Below are 24336 nucleotides of genomic sequence, written 5' to 3'. Positions count from 1 at the left end.
TATTATTATTTTCTATATTTAAAATATTCGAAATTTTGGGGACTCGTAGAGGTCTTGGGTCTAAATAATGTATTCATTTTGAAACGGGTCCAATTCCAAATCCATTGAGGCGACGATTCATCAACATAAGCCCGATTTTGCGATGAAACCTCCAGACTTTCCATCTTAACCGCCATCGTGGGTAGTTAATCTTCACCGTCCATTCAGTTCCTTAAATAAGGCACATATGTCTTCTTCGTTTGAAGAGGCCATAAACCTAGTTTTGATTTCCGTCGCTCTATACTGCTTTCTTCTATGTACCTTCGTCCTTCACCCCGCTCGATTTTTTTTTTCCGACAACATCCGAGTCAAACGCCACCTACAGCCCACGTCCATTGGGCTTTCTACAAGTTCAAGTGCATGTGTTCTAATTGTTATTATAAGCCCAATTACTAATTTATCATATTTTTTATATTTAGTTAAATTGTTTAATAGTTAATTCAATTTTTATAAGTTAATAAATATAAATTTATCCATCCTAATATTTTCTTTAATTAAATATTTAAATCTAATCATAAATTTATTTAAATTGAGAGAGGTTTAATCCTAGTATAAAAAACGGAAAGGTGGAGGGAAGCCTAAACTTAAACCCCAAATCCATTAACAAAATTCATCGATTGATTCTACTTTCTAGGGCTTTTTTTCACCTTCCAATTTCTGCAATTCATCCCCAAAATCCCCAAATCGAGTTCATATTTTTTTCCTAAATTGATCGAATTCGAAATCATGCCGCAGAGACATTCGAAGAACAACAACGATTTAGGTTTCTTCACGTACGATGAGAAGCGGAAGCTAGGGTACGGCACGCAGAGGGAGAGATTGGGCAAAGATTCAATCAAACCGTTCGACGCGTGTTGTCTCTGTTTGAAGCCTTTTATCGAACCTATGTCCTGTCTGAAGGGCCATGTTTTCTGTAAAGAGTGCATTCTCGAATGCCTCTTATCGCAGAAGAAGGATATTCAGAGGTAATTTACTCGTTAATTCAATTCCCTTCAGTTATCGTGTCTATTCATATATATATATATATATTTTTTTATTTGCGCTCAAAGCTCGTGTTTTTATGCAATTTAGGGCAGATTGGTTTTGATTCAGTTAAGTTGATGAATAGTGGAAAATCATGTCTTGTACTAATTGTTGATCAGTTTACTTATTGAGTGAGCTACTTGCGTGGTGAATATTGCGTGTGTATCGTGTCGTATATATTCTTGTAAGGTTTCGGTTAGCAAATCCGTGACGAGAGTTGTGATTTTTATTTTTATTTTCGATTTTGAGTTCATAACTTAGCTTGTAAGTATTAAAATCTTGATTATGCATTCCATAACTTGATTGTCTCTGCATTGTATTAAGGCCTCGTTTGGTTGGGGAGATTAGCCATGATTAACTAAATAATAGGACTTTGTTTTGGTATCCGCAATATAACTTGCCGGGTCGACCTGCAAATATATTATGCTATCATGGCTTATTTTGCCTTCTAGGCATTTTTTTTATTGGTCCAATAATATAATTGGGTTTCATTAAATTATTTAATCTTATCTTGGCAACCAAACGAGGCCTAAGCAGATTATCCATTCCCTTGCAACTTAGTATCCACGTTGCATCTAAATCGAGTGTCGATGCGAATTCTGTGTTTTCGATCTGTTATGATTCTGTTTCTCTCTCTCTCTTTGTGGATTGGCCGTATTGTTCGGTTTTTATAACATCTTTTATGTTTCTAATTGTAGTACTAACAAAAATATTACGTTAATTAACCTGCAGAAAATTAGCTGTCCACGCCTCTCAACGGAATCGACAAAAACAAGAACTGGAGAATACTCTAATGCTGCAAAAAGCTCGAGATCTCGATTTATTCGATCAGCAAAACCACAGCGCAATCCCACACAGTATGAAGACAACCTCGTACGAATCGGAAACACTCCGTTCAATGAAGGCGTTCTGGCTGCCTTCCGCAACCCCGGAAGCTTCTAGAAGACTCGAACCATCCCCATCAACCGACACATTTTGTCCCGAAGGAAACGAGAAGCTACGATTAAAATCACTTTTTAGGGTCCATTTCACAGAGTACGATACCAATCGAACGAGATTGAATACTCTCGACAAGACGTATATATGCCCTAGCTGCAAAGTCACACTAACGAACACAGCCTCGCTCGTGGCGTTGAGTTCTTGCGGGCACGTTTTCTGCATGAAGTGTGCAGACAACTTCGTCGTTATCGATAGGATTTGTCTTGTATGCGACAAGCCGTGCAAAGGGAGGAACCGGGTCGGGTTGTCGAAGGGTGGAACCGGGTTTGCGGGTCACGGAGATTGTCTTGAAGCAGTAGATTTCAAACATTTAGGAAGTGGTACAGGTCTTGGCCTTGTAAGAAATACATGAAATAAAGGAGCCCTTTTTAGTCTTTTTACAAGAAAGCATTTTTAGCACGTGGGTTTGTTCGAACTGACATGGATATACGTACACGCCGGCTCTATCTTATCCTAATATATATACGTGTCTTCCATAATTGACCAACCGAGAGAATGATTAATGATTATTATACTATTTATTATGACAACCATAATTTTAGAAGCATTAATTACAAAATACAACAAATATTGAATTTTTTCAATAAAATATATTTTAATTATCCTATTGTTAAATTTTCAACACTTTCCGTTGCATTTATTAGTAAATTGCGTTATTTTGATCTAGTAATATTTTTCTTTAAATCAAGACAAATTTAATGAGATTCTAAAAACTTGTACAAAGGTGAAACCGATACTTATTTAGAAACTGAAGAAGTTTGAAGAACTAGTCATGGTGGAAATCATTGACTATGTTAGTTGATCATTTTTTTTCTATTTTTTCTACAAAAATCACAATTATACTTGTTAATCTTTTCAAAAAAAATCCAAAAATTAAAAAAAGGCAAATATTTTCTTCTCGATAAATGTTTTACCAAAATATGAACAAACACACTACTTTATTTTTCAAATTCTTCATCAAAATATTTTAGACATAATTTAATTGTTACACTATAGTTATCACTAATTCTTGTCTTAAATTATTTCCAAAATAAATAAAAAATTATTAATTTTTGACCGTTAAAGTAAAATTTTGAAAAGGTTAATTAATTCACGTGCAGACGTATATCAACAAAACATCGGCTCCCTCAATACTCGCTGGCCCACCGCTGTACGCCAACCAATACCTTTTCTCTCTCTCTCTCTCTCTCTCTCTCTTCTTCCTCCATTTTCCCCCAAAACTCCATTTTCATCATACCTTAAAAAGCTTAAACCACCTCTCCTCTCTCAAAATCTCGAGGCAATTACATAATAATTGCGTTATAAGTTGCTCGGTTGTACGGCGTCGTAGTTTTTTTTTTTTTGAACGATGGCCGCCGTGGAAAAGGGAGGAGTTGCAACGGCGGCGGCGGCGGAGGAGGAGGAGGAGGAGAAGTTCTTGATGGAGGGAGAGAGGGTGTTGGATTTCGACATGCTGTGCTCGATGGTGGCGGTGCAGGCGCAGAAAGGTGGGTGGGGCAAATTGAATGTGGGCGGCGGCGATAGGGAAGAAGACAACCTCGTACCTGAAGGCGGCGGAGTTTTTAGAATGTGGGAAGGTGAGATTGTTTATGACTGCTTCGACGACCGCCGATTAGCCATTCACTCCACCTGGTATATATATATCTACATAATTAATTTTTAGAGAGAGAGAGAGAGATATGAACATGTTTTTTTAATTTTGTCTGAAAATTAATTGAGTTTTCGGACATGGTTCTGAACTTTAAGACATTCATTGTATGTTACTATATATGCATAATGTATCTATCTATATGAATGATTTTGTGTGTGTAATTAGATTACAATGTATTGCAGTTGTCCGTGTTATAGATTTGGAAAGAACATGAAACGAGCTGGATTCGGTTCGAGTTTTATTCAGGTAAAAATACGTGTTTCTTTTCTTGATTATTTCATTGTTGTTTAGTTCATTGTTATATGTATGTATGTATATACTTGAATTGAATTGAATTGAATTGTGTTGTGTAGGGATCGATATACTTGATTCTTGTGGTGGTTGCGATATCGAATGTAGTAGCGTTCATAGTCACGGAGAGGCGCTGGTTTTTGTACTTGGCGATTGCGTTCGTTTTCTTGACCGGAATTTATATGGGGTGTTGCCGAACAAGGATTAGGAAAAAGTTCAAAATACAAGTAAGGATTCCGCCTTGTTGGTGGTGTTTGCTTGCAAAATTTATTTAAAAGCACAAGTTATAGTTTTTGTAAGTTAAGTTAATATTAAGTGATTATTTCTAAAAAATGGAGGTGTTTGCAAATACACTACGCTCGAAAATCAACTTAAATAGAAAAGTGATTTTCAAATTATAGCTTAGAACAGCTTACTCTAAGAGAAACAAAACCAAAAAGTGATTTTGCAAACAATTAATGCTCAGAATCTGTTTCTAAAAGTTTTTCAAGAACGATCGAAATGAAATTTGAGGTTTTAGGTCGTAATTTGGCTTTAAAAAACGACTCTTTTCTTACCGACATTTTCGACCCTATATTTTTTATTTCATTCTTTAACAAGGAGTGTTCGTTATGCTCATGCAGGGAAGCGAGAGTTCGTTCGACGACTGTGTTTACCATCTAATTTGCCCATGCTGCACCCTATGTCAGGTCTTTCTCTCCCACTTATGACCTAAAATTCGACATTTTTTTCCATGACAGAAGTTTACAAAGACATAGTAAAGACAAACAAACAAAGTCTTTCTTAAACTTCATCCGGAAACAAAAAAAAAAAAAAAAAAAGAATCGAAACTCAGTTTCTTGAACTTACGCAGGAATCACGAACATTGGAGATGAACAATGTACAAGATGGAATCTGGCATGGGAGAGGGGATACTATTTGCATCGGAAGCGTCTCCGAGTTGACTCCACCTTTAGTTGTATCGACAAAGTCTCCTAAAGTTATTACAATGCACAAAACATCGAACGAGAATTTTCAGTTATCGACTTCTGTCGCTGCAGATTCTGTCTAATGTCTTAATACAAACTTCTTTTTTCTTTAATCATGGGATTGATCCATGTGTATGATATTGTAGATGATAATTGTATCAAATGTATATATGTAAATTGATTCACTAGTTTTGCATATATTCTAGAAATTAACCCTTTTTTTGGTCGATAATCGAAAAATTTACTGTATCTTCGTTTGTCGAAAATGGTTGAATGTAACAAATGCACAGAAACGCGGCTTTCACAGACAAAAGAAAACACGTTTCTTGTTTTTCCGCGGAAATCGGACATCATATGTATCTAAAAATCCTATGCTGCAATGAAGAACATAAACTGATTACTATAATAACACATAACCTGTTCACTATTGAAAAATGGTCCACATTCCGCCCTGTAAACGAAGAAAAAACGGGCCGATTATATACCTCACAAACACATATTTGGCAACGCTGTTCAGAATTTCTCATCAAACGAGCAAAAACGAGCTATTCGAATAACACGACAATCGCATTCAATATCGGGAAATTTACCGAAAGCTCTGCCACGTGCAGTAATATGTATTTGCATTCTAGCAAAAGGCTTTCACTCAGATTCATTCATTCACAAAAAAAAAAAAACTTACATAAAAAAAAAAAGCTTCACGGATAAACGAGCACCACCTCTGTAAACTCCTATATTCAAGATATCACCGATAAAAGTTAAAACTAAGCTTAAAAAAAAAAGGGAATATTTAAAACTATTATATTCAGCCATCGTCGGTTTATTTAATCGGAATCGTCATACTTGCTTTGCATAATTCATAGTATACCTCAACCCCTCTCTTCAACCTCCATTGTCAACAAATCGAATCCGAATCCACCTCTGCATCGTACATTTTCAAACAATAAATTAACACGGCATATATGAAAATCGACAAAGAACTGATGCAATCATAAGCATAACACACACACACACACACACACTTGGATCAAATCAAGAACCCCGTATACATAGTACAGTTTAGAATCGGGATTCGATTTCTAATTGAAACTGGAACTAACACGATTTCTAATTGAAACTGGAACTAACACAATCGTAATATGCAAGAATTCTAAAGCATGCGCTCACAGACGACTTTTAATAACATCAAGAAACTTTCGAAATCGACCAAGAACGGAAGCAACCATAAGCATAAAACACACACACACACTTGGATCAAATAATGTGCCCATATACATACATTCTCGAATCTGGATTCAATTTCTAACTGAAATCGGAACTAATGCAAAGAATTCTAAAGCATGCATGCACAAACAACATTCGATTCCATCACGAAACCGTAAAACAAAAAAACGACGAATGGAAGGCCATACCAGAGCATTGAAACCCGGTACGAATCAGCTGCAACTCCAACCAGATATAACCCCGGAAACACATTCTAAAAAATATCGACAAAAAAAAAAAAATTATTAATTAAACCCAAAATCAAGAATAAAATCATCTCTCTCTCTCTCTCTCTACTAAGTTAGATCACTGCAACACAAATTAAAAAAAAAATTAAAAAAATTAAAATTAAAAAATAAAAATAAAGTAAATGTAAGTGAGAGAATTTGTACATCAAGTTGTTTCTGAACGTTCCTCGGCCATTTTCTGGGGCGGCGGGAGGGTTTGCCGCCGGTCATAGCATAAATATCCTCTTCGATTTCTTCCTTAGAGAGAGAAATCCAAATCTTCCTGCTCCCCCCGTTCCGCTCACCTCCGCCGTTCCGCTGCCCGCCTTCCGCCGCCGCCATGCCTCTGATCCTCTGCGACTTCACCCCACCATTGTTGATGCTGCTGATCTTGCTCTCGTTACACTCACCACGGGCTTCCTTCCTCGATTTCGACGCCGCCTTGACGGCCGGAGCCTCCTTCCTCGGCCGCAAGTTCCACGGCTTCGCCTCCCCGTTGCCCTCGTCCGCCGCCGCCGGGACGGGGTCGGGGGTTTGCTGGTTGGGGTTCGGGGGTTGGGTCTCGTTGTCGGAGTCGGTTTCGTGGAGTTGATCAGGGGAATCGCGGCGGCGGTGGCAGCGAGAACTGCCGCCGCCAGCTACCGCCGCGGCGGGGGAGGGGGAGGAGGAGTTTTTGTGGGCCCATCTGAGGGTGGGAAGAGAGAAGTTGTGCAGTGGTTGCGATTTCATCGGTGGCGCCGCCATCAGAACCACCGCCGCATGAACACCGTGTGCCACCCCCCTTTTCTCCGGTCTTCTTTCTTTGTCGTTTTCTAGTTGCAAAAAATTGTGTGAAAACAGAAAACAAGAGAGAGAGAGAGAAATGGGGCAATGAAACAGAGGAATTTGTGAAGCAGAAGTGTTCAGAGAGGCAGAGGCAGAAGGCACACTGTATCTGTAATTCTGTATGTATATGTGATGGTGTGTGTATGTATATATTATGTTGTATATACTGCCATTCAACATGTACGAAGCTCTAGGTGTTGGTTTTTTCTTATTTTTTCCTAGGGTCTGTTTGGTGATGGATTTCTGGAATTTTCCAAGTGGTTTTTGCCTATTTTTTTTTTTTTTATTTAATAAAAAGAACTGGTCATTTATTTCTATTTATTGTTTCAGAATAAAAAAGTTATTGCAACTATATTGATATATAATCAAATTGAAATATCAAATTGTTTTTTTTATATTAATATATGGGCTGCTAGATGGGTATGGGCTTTTTATCCAACAGCCCATCTAGTATCTATACAACTAAATTATTATCTATGATAAATAAAATAAATATTATAATATATTGTAAATTACGGCCAATCCATCGGTTAAAGTCAAATTACGAAAAAATCACTCGTGCATTAACTATGAATCTTCTTGAACGCACGTCCACCCTTATATTGTCAAATTCAACAGAATTTTGTATAGATTATGCCTGAATATTGTCTAGTTTGTACTCGTTTTGTGCAAAAAATGAAGGTTATGATGCACCACAATCTGATATTTACAAGCCAAGAGACACATCTTACTTTCAAAATGTGGAGCTCGAACAGAATAAAACAGGTACAAAATGGAGAATATTCTACATAATCTAACAAATATCACTAAATTTACCACCATAAGGGTGTATGTGTAAGAAAATCCATAATCGAATGGAGTTGTTTACTTACTTAAAAAAGAAGATTTTTTTCTTAATTAAATCGAATATCAGGGTGGTTTAAAGAAATGTTGAGAGAGATGGGTTGTGAATTGTGATAGTTGAGTGAGAATTTTGCTGAAACCACAGCCCAACGGATATGGGCTTTTGTCTAGCAGCCCCTCTAATCTTAAATCTCCATAACTAAATTAGTATCCATATTAAAAATAATAATAATAAATAAATCAACATCTCAATAATGCATCATAACTAAAGAAATATCTAAAATGCTTTTCTTCTATCCATACACTTTTATTTTGCGTACAATTTCATCCACATAAATCAATTGAAATTTGCAAATAAATATTTTAATTTATTATATAATAAAACTAGTCATAAATCACCACAATACACATAAAACAATACATAATTTTATACCCACATTTATATACGTCGATAAAGAGTGATTTAACATATCCAAATTAACTACATGATCAAGATCCTTGTGAGACCCGACCCGACATCGCATCCGACCCGGTTCCCTGCATCTCTTCCCCTCCAGAAACAACCATACCCGGATAAGAACCCGGAACAACGCCCATATTTCTCGTCCCATAGTACATTGTCTGGTTATTGTCAGTGATGATTCGGGTGGGCATTTCATATGGGACCCGCACACCCGCTCCGTATACTTGATTCACACCCGGGTAACCCATGGGTACTTGACCCGGTCCAAGCGGGTACGGCTGGACAAACTGGGTCCGGTACTGAACCGGTTGGACAGACGCATTCCCGGGTTGCACGTGGCTGCCAGCTGGCATGTAGTACACCGCGGGCATGGATTGCACAGCTGGATTCGGGTAATGCCAAACCGGCCCACCCGGATACCCGGTTTGCTGGGACACCATTTCGCTCTCTTTATTATTATTATTATTATTATTATTATTATGGTCCACGAACTGAACCGTGTTCACGGGTTTGGTTTTAACCGGCGGAAGATCCGGGATTGTTTGCAGACCGGGTGGGCCCAGAGTTGATGACGTGGAGCAGAAGGGCGAAGAAGCAACCGCGGCGGGCGAACCCGGATCCGACATCGAAACGCTGTCGTTTAGGTTGGTTTTGTTGTTCTTCTGCATCTTGGTTGCGGCTTCTTTTAGGGGGTCGTCGGAGTTATCCAGCCCGAATAAATAATCCGGCACTTCCGAAACAATCGACGACACCTCGGACCGGCCGCGCTCGAGGATCGGACCGGCCGTTTGTCCGCCGTTAAGTGCGTCGACGAACCAGTTCTCGCGCTTGACGGAGCCGTCGAGGAGTGAGCTGATGATACTTGACGGCCGTGATGAGTCGTTAGTGTTGTTGTTGTTTTCGTCGATTGGGAAGAGGAAGAGGCGGAGCCGAGCCGATTTCGGGGCGTGGCTGAGCCGATCGTACTCCTCCATCATGTTCTCGACGTCCTCGTCGGCGGTGACGGTGATGAGCGCGTCGAGGTCTTCGTTCGGGAGCTGGTACTTTATGCAGACGCTGGCGGTGCCGTACAGCTTCGACAGCTTCGAGAGGAGGCCGGAGAACGTGGTGTGGCGGTGGACGGCGACGATGCGTGTGTCGCCGCCGACGTAGCGGAGCTGGTTGTCGTGGGGCCGGGGGAGGATCTTGCCGCCGAAGCTGCACATGAAGCGGACACGCGGCGGCTGCAGGGCGGCGTCGTCGTGGCCGTGGTGGTCGGAGCGTGGAGTTGACGCGACCGAATCGGTGGGGCCCGATTCCAGCTCGTTTACTGGAAGAGGGAGGTGTGCTGCCATGGTTGAATTTCTGCAAATCGGTTACAGAAATAAAACACACAGGGCTTAGTCTGTACTCTGTATCTATATATTCTCCAAGGAGAGAGAATATATATATATGAAATAATTATTAATTAAATAATGCCTTCCATTTTCATTTTATTTTTCTATTTCTCCCTTTTGGTCTTAAATATTTGGGTAATTACCATTTGACCCCATTAGTTACAAACTTTTGCAGATGACCCCGTTTACCACCTAATTTCCTTAGTTGATAGATAGTTTCCCGTCAAAATTAGTTGTGCGGGTCAGACGTCAAATACTATATTTTTCGAAGATCATCCCTTTGTAGTTACATTTTCCACCATTTGAAGTTTGACATGCACGGTTAAATTTGACCCGAAAAATTAATGGACGATAAACCAGAAGAGATAATGTGCTGATATTACGAGCAACGTGTAACCATATGAAATTAAGTGCTATTTATCCTATATATTTTTAAAAAATATTGTAAATATCATTCTAGTGCAAATTGCCTGTAAACAACAGAAAATAAGAAGAATGCATTAATTATAAATTGCAACTTTAGTACATTATATTATTTGGGTGAAAATATAGTAGAACTTAAAAAAATTGGATAGCTAGTAGTCAACTCTATCATAAGTAAAATTAAATTAAAATGTACTATATGTCAAATTTCTAATTAGTGAAAATGGGAAATAGAAAAATGCACATATTAGCTATAATTCGTGGATACACATAATTAATTGGTCCTACGGCGCCGACATGGATAATGACATCAATTATTGATGATTATCTTAATATTTTATTCTATAAATTACCTAATCATGAAGTTTTATTGTTTAATTACTATATCAAGAAAGTTACTTGTTTGAACAAGCTACATTTTATATTATTTAATTATTTATTCATATAACTAAACAACTAGGGATGGTGTCAGAAAATCTGATTGTATACGTGGCGATTGAATTTTGTTTTTAAAGATAATATATAATTAGAATATTTTATTTTATATGTACCATTTACTTAATTTTATTCAAATTAAGAGTGATAACTACTCCTAGAGCAAACTAATTGGGTTTAGTCTATACTAATGGTGCATAATTAAGTTAATGCTAAGTGTGAGTAAGACCGGAGATAATGGACCGGCTATTCATTTACCACAAAAAAAAATAAAAAAAATAAAAAAAATATCTTGATAATTACAATCCAAACAAAGACCAACAGAAGTCTAGGAAAATATCTACAAATTGTAATATTCATCTAAATAATAATTAATAATATAAAAAAAGGGAAAATATGGTTTTCATCCCTCAAGTTTGCATTAATTTCACATTTGGTCCACATGTTCACAAAAAAAAACATTTGATCCCTCATGTTTCAATAATTCAACACTTTTAGTCATTTCAATTAATTTTCCATTAAAACTAACTAAATCGAACGTGTGCCCATCGCTATCATAACTGATGGACTAACGGTAAATTGACGAAAAGTAAAAAATGACCATAAGTATCAAATTATTGAAACATAACTGACCAAATATGTTTTTTGTGAATATGGGGACCAAATGTGAAATAGTTACAGACTTCAGGGATGAAAACTAAAAAAACTGTAAATTTCCCTAAAAAATTTAAAGAATTCATTTTCTTAAAGACACAATTTAGTTTTTTAATATATATTTTTAATTGCAATTACACAAGACTGACAGGGTTGTTATATTTTACCTAGCCTTTACCAATAGGGTAATGGTCTAGGGTTCGAGTCCCCCCTCCCCTACTTCCCCTTGTAATGGACTTGAATTTACTCAAAAAAAAAAGACTGACAGGTGACAGCAATACGACGTCGTATGTAGCTAGAAAAAAAAAAGATTGAAAAAAGAGAGGAGAAAATGATAAACTTACAGTGAAACAAAGCCATTTATTTTTCTTCAAAAGGAAACCCAAAAAGAAGAATAATAATAATAAATAGAGAGAAAAAAAATAGAATAATTGTGGGCGGTGGTGGTGGGGGTGTGGGGGCGGAGCGACTGGAATTTTGTTGTGATAGGGTGGTGGGCCTGGTGGCTGAGTGGTGGTGGCGGTGGCGGTGGCGGTGGTGGTGGGACTCTAAACAAAGCCAAAGGCCCAAAGCTGACTAAAGGGCCCAAGTGTCATAATCTTTCATCTTTCTCAACTACGTGGCATCCATTTATTTTTGCTTTCTTTTTTTGTCTTTTACTAGTCAAATCGAATTATTCGATATTTAATTAATTCAAAAATTTAATTACTTCGAAATTATTCGTTTATTCTCGTTCGAGCTCGATTTGTTAACGGGATGAATTTGGTTCGAAGATAAAAATTTTGTTGGATAAATTACGGACATAATCACCTTCGAAATTAGTGTGTATGTTTGATTCGAGCTCGATTTTTTGATTTAATTTTTTTTTAATATGTATACATTAAAAAATAGAATAAATAACAATATTCTCAAATGTGGGCTTTTTAGTCATTTCCGTTTAGTGGGCTTGTGGAGTGATAAATAATCAACCAATTTGAAAATTAAATGGAGGCCCATTTATCTTTAATCATACAATCAAAACATTTGAGCACGTGTGATTATTAGTCTCATCAATCTTTATAAAAGAAGCCTAATTAGAGTGAGATTAGACAAATGATGTGATATGAGCAAAATGATATACTAAAATGTTAAATGTCGTCTCAATTTTACTAATATCGTTATAGTTACGATTGTGTTTTTGACTATTTTCTGGTCTGGTTTTGGAAATACCTAATACATGAAGACTGTAGTGTTGTGAATTAACCTACTAATGCAACTTGAATCAGTTAAGTTAAGTTGGATGTCGGATGACAAACTTATACATAATTGAGTTATATTTTGAATTTTAGATAACTCAAAACATCAAAGCTATAGGCAATGTTCATTCATTCACGCATATCGTTCTAATCGACATCTAATCTTGGCGATTCGAGTTGTATTATAAAATCAGCTCGGAGAACTACAAAATTAGTGGTTTGAGTTGTGTCACCTTCAACATTAAAAGTAATTAAAATTACATGAGGTCGAAACGGTATTATTAACACTGAAATGACATTTATCACGTCCCAATACTATATGTAAAATTAACTATTTGTATAATTTCACCTATAATATGTAAATCAAATGATAGTTTGGGTTTAACTTTTTTTACATTATATACATAAAACATGCTGTTATTAGATATTTATAAGTATCTTTATTTATTTTATTTTTTATTTGAACCATTTTGTATACAACCACTTGCTACAATAAGTGTTATTCCTAGGATTTAGTTTTAGACCAAAACATAAAAGCTTTAGCTAAGATTCTCTAACTTAATTTTTTATTTAATTATAATTCAAATTTATCATACAAACATATTTCCTCTTTTGACTCCAAAAGTGTCCCACTTGCAAAAAAAGTTCAACTTTAGATAATGGGGTTCTCTTAACATCCCCACATTTCAATAATTAATAAGTTAGGTACAAGATTCTCGAATTGAGTCCCGACAATCAGTAACATGAAAATTTCAACTTCAATAAGAATTAGTTCCTTATGAATAGCAGATTCAGATTCAATTCCATAACAAACATTGAATTATCATGATTTATATTCTTCCATCAAAACATGTCGAAACTCGGAGATGGGCCCGCAAGAAATATAAAATCAAGATTCAGACTTCTATTTTGTATTTATCTATTTGGATTCCCTATTAAGAAAGTATATTCTATGATAACTGATGACAACTAACACATTGGATTTTGTCTCTTGAAAAAGAAAAACAAAAAAAAAAAAAGAATATCTTAAAAAACAGCCCATCTCACAACTTGGAATCTTCTTTCGCAGTAATCCATTTTTATTTATATTTGGTCAAATTTCAAGCTCCGAATGTCACGCTCAAACGTATATCTTAACGGAATTAATTAATTAATTAACTTATATAAATTAATAGGAATTTATGATTATTGATTACTCAAATCTCTAAAAAGATCCACAAATCAATACTCTTCTAATTCCTCACAAACACTATCCCAAATACCTAACTAATCTGCCGATTTTGGTTTTCTTGATAATCATATCAAAATCTTCAAAAGAGTTTTGCTGTGAGAGAGACTCTTGATGAGGAACGCTTTTTAATACATAACGCTTTTACTTTTCTCTGCTCTTTGATAAGTCTATTTTTTCTGCATTCATTGATTCCCACACTCTGTGTGTGTGTATATATATATACGTGTGAATGTGTGCCTGTATCTATCAAGAATCTGGCTGTGAATCTTCTTGAATTCATACTTTGGAGTCAACTCTAACTCATTTCAGCCAAAACCCAAAAGGTAAACCCAAACCCAAATCCTTCTTTGTTCTTTCTATAAGGGCTTATCATTTTTTTTTTGGGTTTCTTCAGTCATCTTACAGTGAAAAAATGTATGCTTAAGTGCTGTTTTTTTTTTTTAAAGATTGGATTTTTATTGTTAAAGATTGGATTTTTATTGTGAAAATTGCATTTATTTCACGTGTTATCTCTTTCCTGTGTGCTTTTCAAGGATTTGTGGATTTGAATTCATATATTATTTCAAGGGGGTTTACTTTTATTTTCTATGTTTAAGCATTTTTACTCACTGTTTTCCACTTTTATAAGCTATTATTGACTCTAGGGTCTATAAAGATTGGATTTTTATTGTGAAAAATTGCATTATTTAATATATTGTCTCTTTCTTTATGCTTTTCAAGAATTTGCGGATTTGCATTCATATATTATTTCAAGAGGGTTGCTTTTTTTTTTTTTGGAATGTTTAAGTATTTTACTCATTGTTTTCCACTTTTGTAAGCTATTAGTGACTATAGGGTCCTTCAAGATTGGATTTTTATTATGAAACTTGCAATATTTATTATATTATCTCTTTCTTTGTGCTTTTCAAGAACTTGTGGATTTGCATTCATATATTAATTCAAGAGGGCTGACTTTTTTCTTTTTCTATGTTCATTTTTACACATTGTTTTCCATTTCTCTGAGTTATTATTGACTGTAGGGTCCCTAAAGATTGGATTTTTATTATGAAAATTGCATATTATTTAATATATTATCTCTTTCTATATGAATCTGTAGTTATATGCATTTAATGCTTATATTTTGATTTGATTTTTTTCTGTGCTGTGCTAATTGTTGAATTATATTCCAATTTCAGTGAGGATCAACCATGGATAAGGATTCAGTTGTTGCTCCCTCAAGTCCCACTAAGCTTGAGGTTCGTGTTCGTCGTTTTTCGACCGTCTTACTTTGTTTTTGCCTGCATATAATTTATTTATTTATTTTTTTAATTTTGTTTTGTTGGATCAAAATTTCAGGGAAAGTTTAAGGCAATTCTTGTTTGTTGGTTTCTCGGACTTGGATCTCTTGTCTCATGGAATAGTATGCTCACAATCGCAGATTATTACTATAACTTGTTCCCGGTAAGCATATTCGTATCCATTTCTTAAAATTCTCTCTCTCTCCTTTTCCCTTACTTGAATTAATTTGTTATTTTCGGTTCTTGATTTCGAATTGTCTCAAAAAAGTTGTTATAGCTTTATGGTATTGGATTTAGTCATTTAGGGGTTGAATTATGCAGAAATTTTCGATTTTTGAGCTTGAAATATCGGCGATTTCTTGGAATATATAGAACTTCAAAGTATATAATCGTAATTTTTTTTTTTCGGATTTATTTATTTATTTTTTATATGCAGGAGTACCATCCTGCTAGGGTACTTACCCTTGTTTATCAACCATTTGCACTTGGAACAATGTTAGTACTCGCCTATCGCGAGGCAAATATCGATACAAGGAAGCGAAACATTTTCGGTTATACCCTTTTCTGCATAAGCACGTTTGCACTTCTACTAGTAAGTTGTGCTCAGAGCCATTTTTTTTCGATTAATTTTTATCGAAAGTATTTTTTTTTTTCTAATAATATATTTGCTCCACCAGATAGATCTATGCACCTCGGGGAAGGGCGGGCTCGGTAATTTTCTTGCTATTTGTGTTTTCGTCGGTGCTTTTGGAGTTGCGGATGCCCATGTTCAAGGTGGATTAGTCGGAGATTTATCTCACATGTGCCCCGAATTTATCCAGGTAAAAATAAATAAATAAATAAAAATAAAAATCTTTTTTTTTAGTTACTATTGATTCATTTTATATTTACGTACTTGCCACTCTGCAGTCATTCTTTGCTGGTATGGCTGCTTCGGGAGTTCTAACTTCTGGCCTGAGGCTTGTTACTAAAGCAGCTTTCGATAAAACTAATCACGGGCTTCGTAAAGGAGTCAGTAAGTATAAAATTAAAAAAAAAAAGCAATTCTTTTTATTTACTTTTTTCAGAAAATAACATTTTTTTATTTTTATTTTGCAGTATTGTTTCTGGCTATATCGACATTCTTTGAATTTCTATGTATATTCCTATACGCATACGTATTCGGGAAACTACCTATTGTGAAGCACTTTCGTAAGAAGGCATCTTCGGAAGGTTCTAAAACAGTTTCAGCCGATCTTGCTGCCGCCGGAATCGAAACCTCAGACAATCAAACGGTGAAAAAAGAAAAATTACAACCTTTTTCGCTATTTCCGAACTTTTATTGACCTTTTTTTTTCGTTATTACTTCAGGTCAATGATGTTAAATTCATCCGGTTAAGCACAAAGAAGTTGTTAAAGCAAAACATTGACTATGCATTGGACCTTTACTTGATATACGTACTCACACTCTCGATTTTTCCGGGTTTCTTATACGAAAATACGGGCAACCACCAACTCGGATCTTGGTAGGCCCCACTTCAATTATTTATTTATTTATTAAATATTTTTTTTATTGGTATTGAATTTATTTATTTTTGGAAATATGTGTAGGTATGCGGTTGTGCTAATAGCAATGTACAATGTGGGGGATCTTATAGGGAGATATATTCCTCTAATCGATTTTATTAGATTGGAATCAAGAAAGGGTCTCGTAATTGCAGTTTTGTCCCGTTTTTTGATGATTCCTTGTTTTTATTTTACGGCTAAATACGGCGATCAAGGTTATATGATTTTTCTCGTTACGTTTTTGGGGATAACAAACGGTTATCTCACTGTTTGTGTACTCACCGTTGCTCCAAGAGGGTACAAGGTGAGCTAGAATATTCCGATTTTAATTTTTAATTTTAATTTTTAATTTTTTAGATTATAATATTGACGTTTTTTTTTTTTTTTAAATTAATTGGCAGGCACCGGAGCAGAATGCGTTGGGTAATGTGCTAGTAGTGTTTCTTCTCGGTGGTATATTTTCGGGTGTCGCTCTCGATTGGCTGTGGCTCATTGGCCATGAGTCGTTTTAAGAAACGGGGTTTTTGTTTTTAGGGTTCTTGATTTTACAGTCTTTTTTATTTTTTAAATACATTTTGGGTAAATTTTAATTTATTTGTATATATAATGAAACAGTTAATTTGTCCTTCCAAGTGGTGGATAATTATGTTTTATATTTGGTAATGCTGATTTTTATTTCTCCTTGATAAATCGAATTGAGTTTGTCGAACCGTTAGATCATTGGTTTTATTGTTTCGTTCCCGAATTCAAGCAGTTTGTCAAACGAATTAATCGGAATCCGACCCGTTAACCCGTTTCTGCTTAAGCCGGCCCAACCGAAACAAATAAGCCTATTTGCATACTTAGCTCGTCTGACTTCGGAACTCTCTCGAAACCGCGATGATCTGGACTGTCCACTTTGATCCTTTTGATCTTGTTCGTTCGTCTCACTTCTCACCCCTAATTCTCTTCAAATCTCTCTCTCCTCTCGTCGTACCATCGCATTAGGGGTGAATGCGAAAACACATAGTTCAGCACAACTGCTATTTTTTCATATGACCATTTAATATAAATCTCACAACACAGTTTGTAGGCATTTTACCAATTGAGGGTAGAACGGTAATTTTGACCTCTTGCATATATCACTAATAAATGTAATTAAAAAACAAAAAAACAAAAAAAAAAGTCGCCGGTTCGATTCTCAGCGTAACCAACTATGCAAATTATATAATTGAACATGCATGCATAATTTGTATATACATCATACACTACTTCTCATTGCTTTTTATTCAAAATAAATTATAATAAAATAAAATAATAAAATCACCAGACAACCTCAGACTGAACAAAACACATACAAGAAAAAAAAAACATTAAATAAAATGAACAAGAAACAGTTCTTGAAATCCCAAAATATCAGCAAAATCTGATACAAGAAATCAATACAAAGAATTAATGCTGCAGATTTAAATATTAAAGCCCAAAAAAGAAATGAATATGATCAGATCAAATATTCTTTTTCCAATAATCCATTTATTATACCACCCAAAAAAAATAAAAAAAATTGAGCCTTTATTATTTACTGCAATTTTCCTTCAGACATTCATTCAGTAACACACCACAAAGAGTGTGTCTCTGTGTGTGTGTATGTATACTGTGTGTACTTGCACATCCAGTGTGTGTATAATTCTATACGTACAGTGCGAGAGTGTATGTAGAGGTAAATTAAATTGAGGGTCAATAAATTATTTAATTGGCATCCGATTGAGTATAGGACTTTTTTTTTTTTTTTTTCTTTTTTTTTTTTTCTCTATCTTTATATCTCGTTTCTCAATATACGCACACACAGAACACTCTTCTGAAACCCTAGAATTCAATTTGCATCGCTAAAAGGGGAAAATTTCGAAACTCATCTTTTGATTCAGGATTTTGGGGGAGAAATGCGGGGGAAGGATCCGCCGCCGGATGAGCTGCGGTGCAAGCGCACCGACGGCCGTCAATGGCGGTGCAAGCGGCAGGCAATGGAGGGGAAGACGCTCTGCGATATTCATCATCTACAAGGGAAACACCGTCAGAACAAGACGAAAGTTCCAGACTCCCTGAAGCTCGAGCGGAACGTGACGAAAAAGCGGGGGAACGTCAATGGGGGGGAGAGTAGCAGCCGTAGGGTTTCCAAATCGAAGGCGGCGAAAAAGCCGGTGGCGGCGGCGGTGGCGGAGAAGAGGCGGCGGAGGTGTGTTTCCGAGGCGCTGGACGAGGCTTTGAAGAGGATGAAGTTGAAGAGAGACGACCTGCATTTGGATTTGATCAGGGTTTTCCTGAAGAGGCAGGTGGAGAAGAAGAAGGAGAAAGAGTTGAAGGAAACAACACCAATTGGCGATGAAACAAGAGAATTGCCATGTGGAATTATGGCTATTTCTCAAGCACATTCCAGTTTGCAAAAATTTCCAGAAAACGACGGTTTGAATGTTAAAGTTGGGGTGGATTCATCGAATGGTTTTCTTCTGCAGAGGCATTTTCGGTCGAAAAATATCGAACCACTCCCAATTAGTACAATGCAGGTTGTTTTTCTCTCTTTTCCTGCAATTCTTTATTCCGTGTACACACACTAAGCTGCAGTCCTCGAGTTACATACACGTATCTGATTTTGTTTCGAACTAGGTCGTTCCGTTTGCTGACAATGTGAAGAAAAAGATGATAAAGCGATGCCACTGGTGTAGGGATACTAAATACCGTTGCTTAATTAAGTGCCTGACTTGCAGGAAGCGCTTCTTTTGTGTGGACTGTATAAAAGAGAGGTACATTCTTATCCCTGCCTGTTCATAATTTCTGTTGATGTGCAACTGGATGTGTATATTCCTCACTTTGGATCCTCAAACGAAAATTCATTTGATTATCCGCTGTTATATTATGTGTTTTCATCTGCTGTTTTTTAGTAGACCTTTATTCTAAGTTTCAATTTCCGATTTTTTTACAACTCTTATTCTCAAGCGTGTAATTTGGTTTGAATTATGATATTAGGCCTGATCCGATTACTAAAACATTTGAATATGAGCATCACACCTAGATCTGGACGACGAGTTTCTGCTCTAGCACTATTGGAGTCTCAAGGAAAACTAGCACTTATAAAATCTGAATTTTTATTTAGGTACTTTGAGAAGCAAGAAGTGAAGAGCAAGTGCCCTGCCTGTCGTGGAACTTGTAGCTGTAACCTCTGCATAAAACAGCAAATGAGAGCTAACAATCATAAGGTTTGGCAAGGGGCTCGAATTTTAACTATAGAGTTAGAACTTAGAATATAAACAGGGGAAATTGATGACTTATGTTCTTTTTTTTTTTTTTCCTTTTCTTTTTGGGAACTTTTTCTTACAGGAATGTCATAGAGGTGGAAGGAAACTGGATAGGAAACAATTGCTTCACTATCTAATCTACATGCTTCTTCCTGTGTTGAAAAAAGTGAACCGTGATCAGAACGATGAGCTTGAAACAGAATCTAAGGTAACAGGTATGAGAATACTTGAGCTCATCCTGCAACTGAGGCTCGTTTCTTTGTTTTCGTGATTACTCATATATTCTCAATTTTCACTTCAAATAGGAAAAGAACGATCTAAAATCCAGATTCCACAACCTAAATTAGGCTTTCAAACATCGTGGTGCTGGTAAGTTTTTATATTTTTAATACCATTTGCCTATGTGCATAATGCAATGAGAAGAATTGCTGTGTGACTCTTTCCTGTGGTAATTTAAATTATGGAGCAGCAACAAATGCAGAAATTCAATTGTGGACTACCATAGGACTTGTACGGAGTGTTCGTATAATCTTTGTTTAAGCTGTTGTCGGGAGCTTTCTAGACATAGCTTGCATGGAAGTTTTCAGCTCAAAAGTTGCAGGAAAAGGAAAGTATGTTCATCTGGTGATGAGGCACTACATAAAAAGAATATTTTAAGGCAAAATTCTGGTGGGTTACCGTGCTTGTCCAATCTCTCCTTGCAAAAGTGGAAGATTAGTGAAGATGGCAGTATTCCTTGCCCACCAACAGATATCGGAGGTTGTGGTGATAGCTTTCTTGATTTAAGATGTATGTTTCCCTTAAATTGGACCCGAGATCTGGAAGTTAAAGCTGAAGAAATATTATGCAGCTATCACTTGCCCGAAACTGCAGATGTTTCTCCGTGCTGCTCATTGTGCAACACTATTGGTGCTAACAAAAGTAATGAATTTAAGCCACAGACAGAACTGTCTAGGAGAATAGGTTTTAATGACAACTATCTGTATTGTCCTACTCTAAAGGATCTTCATCAAGAAACCCTTGAGCATTTCCAGAGGCATTGGGGTAGGGGTCAGCCTGTTATAGTTCGAAATGTGCTTCGGAGTACCCCAGCGTTGTGTTGGGATCCTGTTGTTATGTTTTGTTCGTATTTGGAGAATAAGAACTCTGGATCTTGTAATGAAGATGGCAGCAAAGTAACAAACTGCTTGGATTGGTGTGAGGTCTGTATTTTACTCACTCACACAAACTCACACAAACACACACCAGTCTTTACGTACAAGTTTTTACTTAACAGTTTTATTAAGAACAAGTTTCCCATTCTGCAAATATGGTGTTAAATTATCAAATGCACCAATGTATTTCTATATCCAGACCATTTTTATCTGCCTGCATATTGTGCAGTATGTCAATACTCTTTTCTTTTTTGTTGTGCAGTATGTCAATACTCTTTTCTTCGTCCTCCTATAAATGCAAGCTACATGGTATTGCAGGTGGAAATTGATCGGAAGCGGATATTTATGGGGTCATTGGAAAAGAGAACACATGCAAGCATTAAGCGAAAAGTTCTAAAATTCAAAGCTTGGCTTTCTTCCAATTTATTCCAAAAGCAGTTTCCAGTCCACTATAATGAGGTCTCAAGTGCTTTACCCCTTCCAGAGTATGTAAATCCAGTATCAGGCCTTCTGAATATTAGAACGAAGTTGCCAAAGGATTTATCAAAGCCTGAAATAGGTCCATGTATCTATTTTTCATATGGAGGTCCGGAGGAACTCGTGCAAGCTGATTATTTGTCAAAACTTTGTTACGAGTCACATGATAAGGTAAGAGTTTGATAATTATTAGAATAGCCTTATATTGCATCATCAGTGTATGCATAAGTAGTCCTTTCCCACACAAGTTTATGGGATCTCCTTAGAACTGCATTTCATCATATGGTATTCTTTAAGGTCGGAAGATATGCATGTATCTTACTCCACTGGCTTTTTAACCTCAGGTTAATATCCTCGCTTATGCTACAGACACTCCAATTTCAACAGAAAATATTAATAAAGTCGAAAATTTAATGAAGAAGTACAAGGCTCGAAACAGTGCTCAGAAAGGCAAAACATCTTTTCACAGTGAAGACACTGGTGAATCAAGTTTGCAGGAGATTGAAGAACAGATGCACCTGCCCGATGGAATAGAAAATGTACCTTTTTACACCATTGATCCCCTTAAAGATCAAAAACTGACTGTTCAAAGTGGAAATTTGTCTGATGACAGTGAATCTGATGACGAGGCATCAATTCTTTGCTGCGGAAGTATTGAAAACTCTGAAGAGTCCGATGAGGATTTTCAAGCGGAAGACATAGAAAGCTCTTGTTCCAGTGAAGATAAGCAAGGGACTAATTCTTGTGGGGCCCAGTGGGACATTTTCCCTCGAGAAGATGTACCAAAACTTCTAGAATACCTCAAGAGACACTCTAGTGAGCTCAGCCCTGCATGCAGCTACTCGAAAAATGTACGGTAACATAATATGAAGTTTTTTATTACAAAACTGCAATATAAGAGTAACCATCAATTAACGTGTATCTTTAACAGGTTCATCCCATTCTTGATCAAAATATTTTCCTTGATGCTTATCACAAACTGAGACTTAAGGAGGAATTTGGTAAGTAGTGTTATAGGTTCGTTTATGTGTGCTCGATTTATCATACATGCTAAATGCATAGCTTGTTTCACTGCTTTCAGATATTCAGCCATGGACTTTTGAGCAATGTACTGGAGAAGCTATATTCATTCCTGCTGGATGTCCGTATCAAATCAGAAATGTTAAGGTAGCACTGCAATTCAGATGCTCTGACAATAGCTTCATTGCTATTCAAGCTGTATCTGTCATGTTTGAGTATGTTTATTCAGTGTGTTTTTTAAATGCTAAAATATTGATCGGTTATTTCTGACTATTTTAATATTCTCTATGAATTTTGCTATTGGAACTATTTTTTTCTGTAACTAGAAAGTGCAGCCTTCTAATAGTGTCTCTTTCACATTTTTTCAGTCATGTGTCAATGTTGTTTTGGACTTCATTTCACCTGAAAATGCTACTCAGTGCGTTCAGTTGAACGACGAAATTCGTCTTCTTCCTACGCGACACAAAGCTAAAGGGAAAGTGATGGAGGTAGGTGTTACACTTACACATTACCAGCAATTTTAACCCGTCATTTATGTGAAGAGCATAAACTTGAAAATTGACTTTTTTTAGGTGGAGAAAATGGCTCTTCACGGAATCAGTGCAGCAATTGAAGATATACGCAACCTCATGCATGTGGAACAAGTAATCCTCTAGCCTTGGTTTTTTTTTTTTTTTTTTTTTTTTTGTCGGTGATTATTACAAGAGAATATTCAATCTTCGAATGCTAGATCTTTTGCAATTAGATTATCTTCATCATTATATACCATGTGGCCTATGTAATCAAACAATCCCGGATTTATTTTCGACCATTTAATAAATTCACGTGATCTAGGGTTGATAAGGAAGTGATGAAAGCACTCACTATTAACAGAAACGAACTGCGCAGAATCTTGCTCCAGCTAGTTAACAAATGTACAGAGAACCGTAGTGGCATTCTTATTCCCCCGTAAGTTACTAAATCTTAGAGATCGAGAGTTGTCACACATACAAGCCAACCTTCATTTGATTCTTTCTTCCCCGGCTACTTCTTGTAGGTAAATAAATACATTGCAGCAAGATATACATTCCATCAAGACATGACATCTGCCTTTAAACGAGATGAATCTACACCTTCAGTAAAAGGTGAGTAAAACTTGTGCAATACGATTACAACTCAGCTTATGCTATTTTAGACTCGACTTTGAGACTCGATCAAGAGCATAGTGCTTTTTCACACATTGGACATGTACATTGTGGAATCATCAATTACTTTTTCTACACAAAGTTCATTCAGACTTGTTTTGAATATTGTTGTAAACTAGTACACTTTCTTCCTCGTCTGGTACTTCAATGAATAGTTAGCGCGCATTACTACTGCTAATGAGATATAAACACAGAGGCGGAAAAGATTGGGATTGATTTCGATTATGTTATTGTGTAAATGTGTAATTTGACTTTATTCGATTTTTTCTTGTAATGAATGGACTGGTATAATGATTGGCTGTAATATTCTTATTTATATAAATAGCTCAAGGTCATATGTGACTGATTTTTGGATAGATTTTTATTGGAATAAATTAGTAATTAGTTCGAAAAAATTTGAAGTTTTTCGGTTAATTTTGGAGTGTGAAAATTACTCTGTTCAATTACATTTCTTACAATAGTTA

At 36.2% G+C, this 24336-nt stretch overlaps 6 protein-coding genes across 12 annotated transcripts; 4 read left to right on the top strand and 2 right to left on the bottom strand.

The window, feature by feature from the left end:
* The first annotated feature begins 590 nt into the window (after positions 1–590).
* LOC105961973 (E3 ubiquitin-protein ligase CSU1) lies at positions 591–2537 on the top strand. The gene is made up of 2 exons (XM_012986232.2): positions 591–1004; positions 1795–2537. The coding sequence occupies exons 1-2, from the start codon at positions 766–768 to the stop codon at positions 2411–2413; spliced, it is 858 nt and encodes a 285-aa protein (XP_012841686.2). The 5' UTR covers positions 591–765; the 3' UTR covers positions 2414–2537.
* Positions 2538–3178: 641 nt separating this feature from the next.
* On the top strand, positions 3179–5211 carry LOC105962264 (hypothetical protein). Its single transcript, XM_012986568.2, has 5 exons — positions 3179–3693; positions 3895–3958; positions 4066–4230; positions 4627–4692; positions 4857–5211. Exons 1-5 carry the CDS (start codon positions 3410–3412, stop codon positions 5052–5054), a joined length of 777 nt encoding a protein of 258 aa, XP_012842022.2. The 5' UTR covers positions 3179–3409; the 3' UTR covers positions 5055–5211.
* A 345-nt stretch (positions 5212–5556) lies between these two features.
* On the bottom strand, positions 5557–7574 carry LOC105961974 (uncharacterized). Of its 2 annotated transcripts, XR_016033210.1 has the most exons (4): positions 6627–7569; positions 6384–6448; positions 5840–5892; positions 5557–5702 (listed from the first exon to the last, which is right to left on the bottom strand). XR_016033210.1 is itself a non-coding variant. In XM_012986233.2 (3 exons), coding segments are annotated over exons 1-3 (906 nt in total). In that variant the 5' UTR covers positions 7467–7574; the 3' UTR covers positions 5557–5891. The 2 variants fall into 2 exon arrangements, 1 of the variants encoding a protein (XP_012841687.2); XM_012986233.2 differs by having other exon boundaries at positions 5557–5892; positions 6627–7574.
* A 922-nt stretch (positions 7575–8496) lies between these two features.
* Positions 8497–10060, bottom strand: LOC105962265 (Octicosapeptide/Phox/Bem1p family protein). The gene has a single exon (XM_088822109.1). The coding sequence runs from the start codon at positions 9924–9926 to the stop codon at positions 8619–8621; it is 1308 nt and encodes a 435-aa protein (XP_088678235.1). The 5' UTR covers positions 9927–10060; the 3' UTR covers positions 8497–8618.
* Positions 10061–13686: 3626 nt separating this feature from the next.
* On the top strand, positions 13687–17458 carry LOC105962266 (equilibrative nucleotide transporter 3). 4 transcript variants are annotated; one of them, XM_012986569.2, is made up of 10 exons: positions 13687–14269; positions 15122–15181; positions 15282–15386; positions 15660–15815; positions 15901–16044; positions 16133–16238; positions 16322–16497; positions 16574–16728; positions 16814–17072; positions 17170–17458. In XM_012986569.2, the coding sequence occupies exons 2-10, from the start codon at positions 15134–15136 to the stop codon at positions 17278–17280; spliced, it is 1260 nt and encodes a 419-aa protein (XP_012842023.1). In that variant the 5' UTR covers positions 13687–14269; positions 15122–15133; the 3' UTR covers positions 17281–17458. The 4 variants fall into 4 exon arrangements, with proteins under 4 accessions (XP_012842023.1, XP_012842024.1, XP_012842025.1 ...); XM_012986570.2 differs by lacking the exon at positions 13687–14269 and adding an exon at positions 14271–14360; XM_012986571.2 differs by lacking the exon at positions 13687–14269 and adding an exon at positions 14648–14703.
* Positions 17459–18489: 1031 nt separating this feature from the next.
* B160 (protein) lies at positions 18490–24228 on the top strand. Of its 3 annotated transcripts, none has more exons than XR_016033208.1 (14): positions 18490–19308; positions 19409–19545; positions 19896–19998; positions 20120–20252; positions 20343–20406; positions 20507–21239; positions 21510–21839; positions 22013–22519; positions 22600–22669; positions 22750–22835; positions 23057–23176; positions 23261–23332; positions 23523–23636; positions 23725–24228. XR_016033208.1 is itself a non-coding variant. In XM_088822107.1 (12 exons), the coding sequence occupies exons 1-12, from the start codon at positions 18688–18690 to the stop codon at positions 23342–23344; spliced, it is 2988 nt and encodes a 995-aa protein (XP_088678233.1). In that variant the 5' UTR covers positions 18518–18687. The 3 variants fall into 3 exon arrangements, 1 of the variants encoding a protein (XP_088678233.1); XR_016033209.1 differs by having other exon boundaries at positions 18518–19308; positions 23744–24228; XM_088822107.1 differs by lacking the exons at positions 23523–23636; positions 23725–24228 and having other exon boundaries at positions 18518–19308; positions 23261–23344.
* The last annotated feature ends 108 nt before the right edge of the window (positions 24229–24336 follow it).

The sequence above is a fragment of the Erythranthe guttata genome, chromosome 8, assembly GCF_056151865.1.
Source record: "Erythranthe guttata isolate IM_541 chromosome 8, IM_541, whole genome shotgun sequence".
Lineage (NCBI taxonomy): Eukaryota > Viridiplantae > Streptophyta > Magnoliopsida > Lamiales > Phrymaceae > Erythranthe > Erythranthe guttata.
This window is presented reverse-complemented; position numbering and strand designations above follow the sequence as displayed.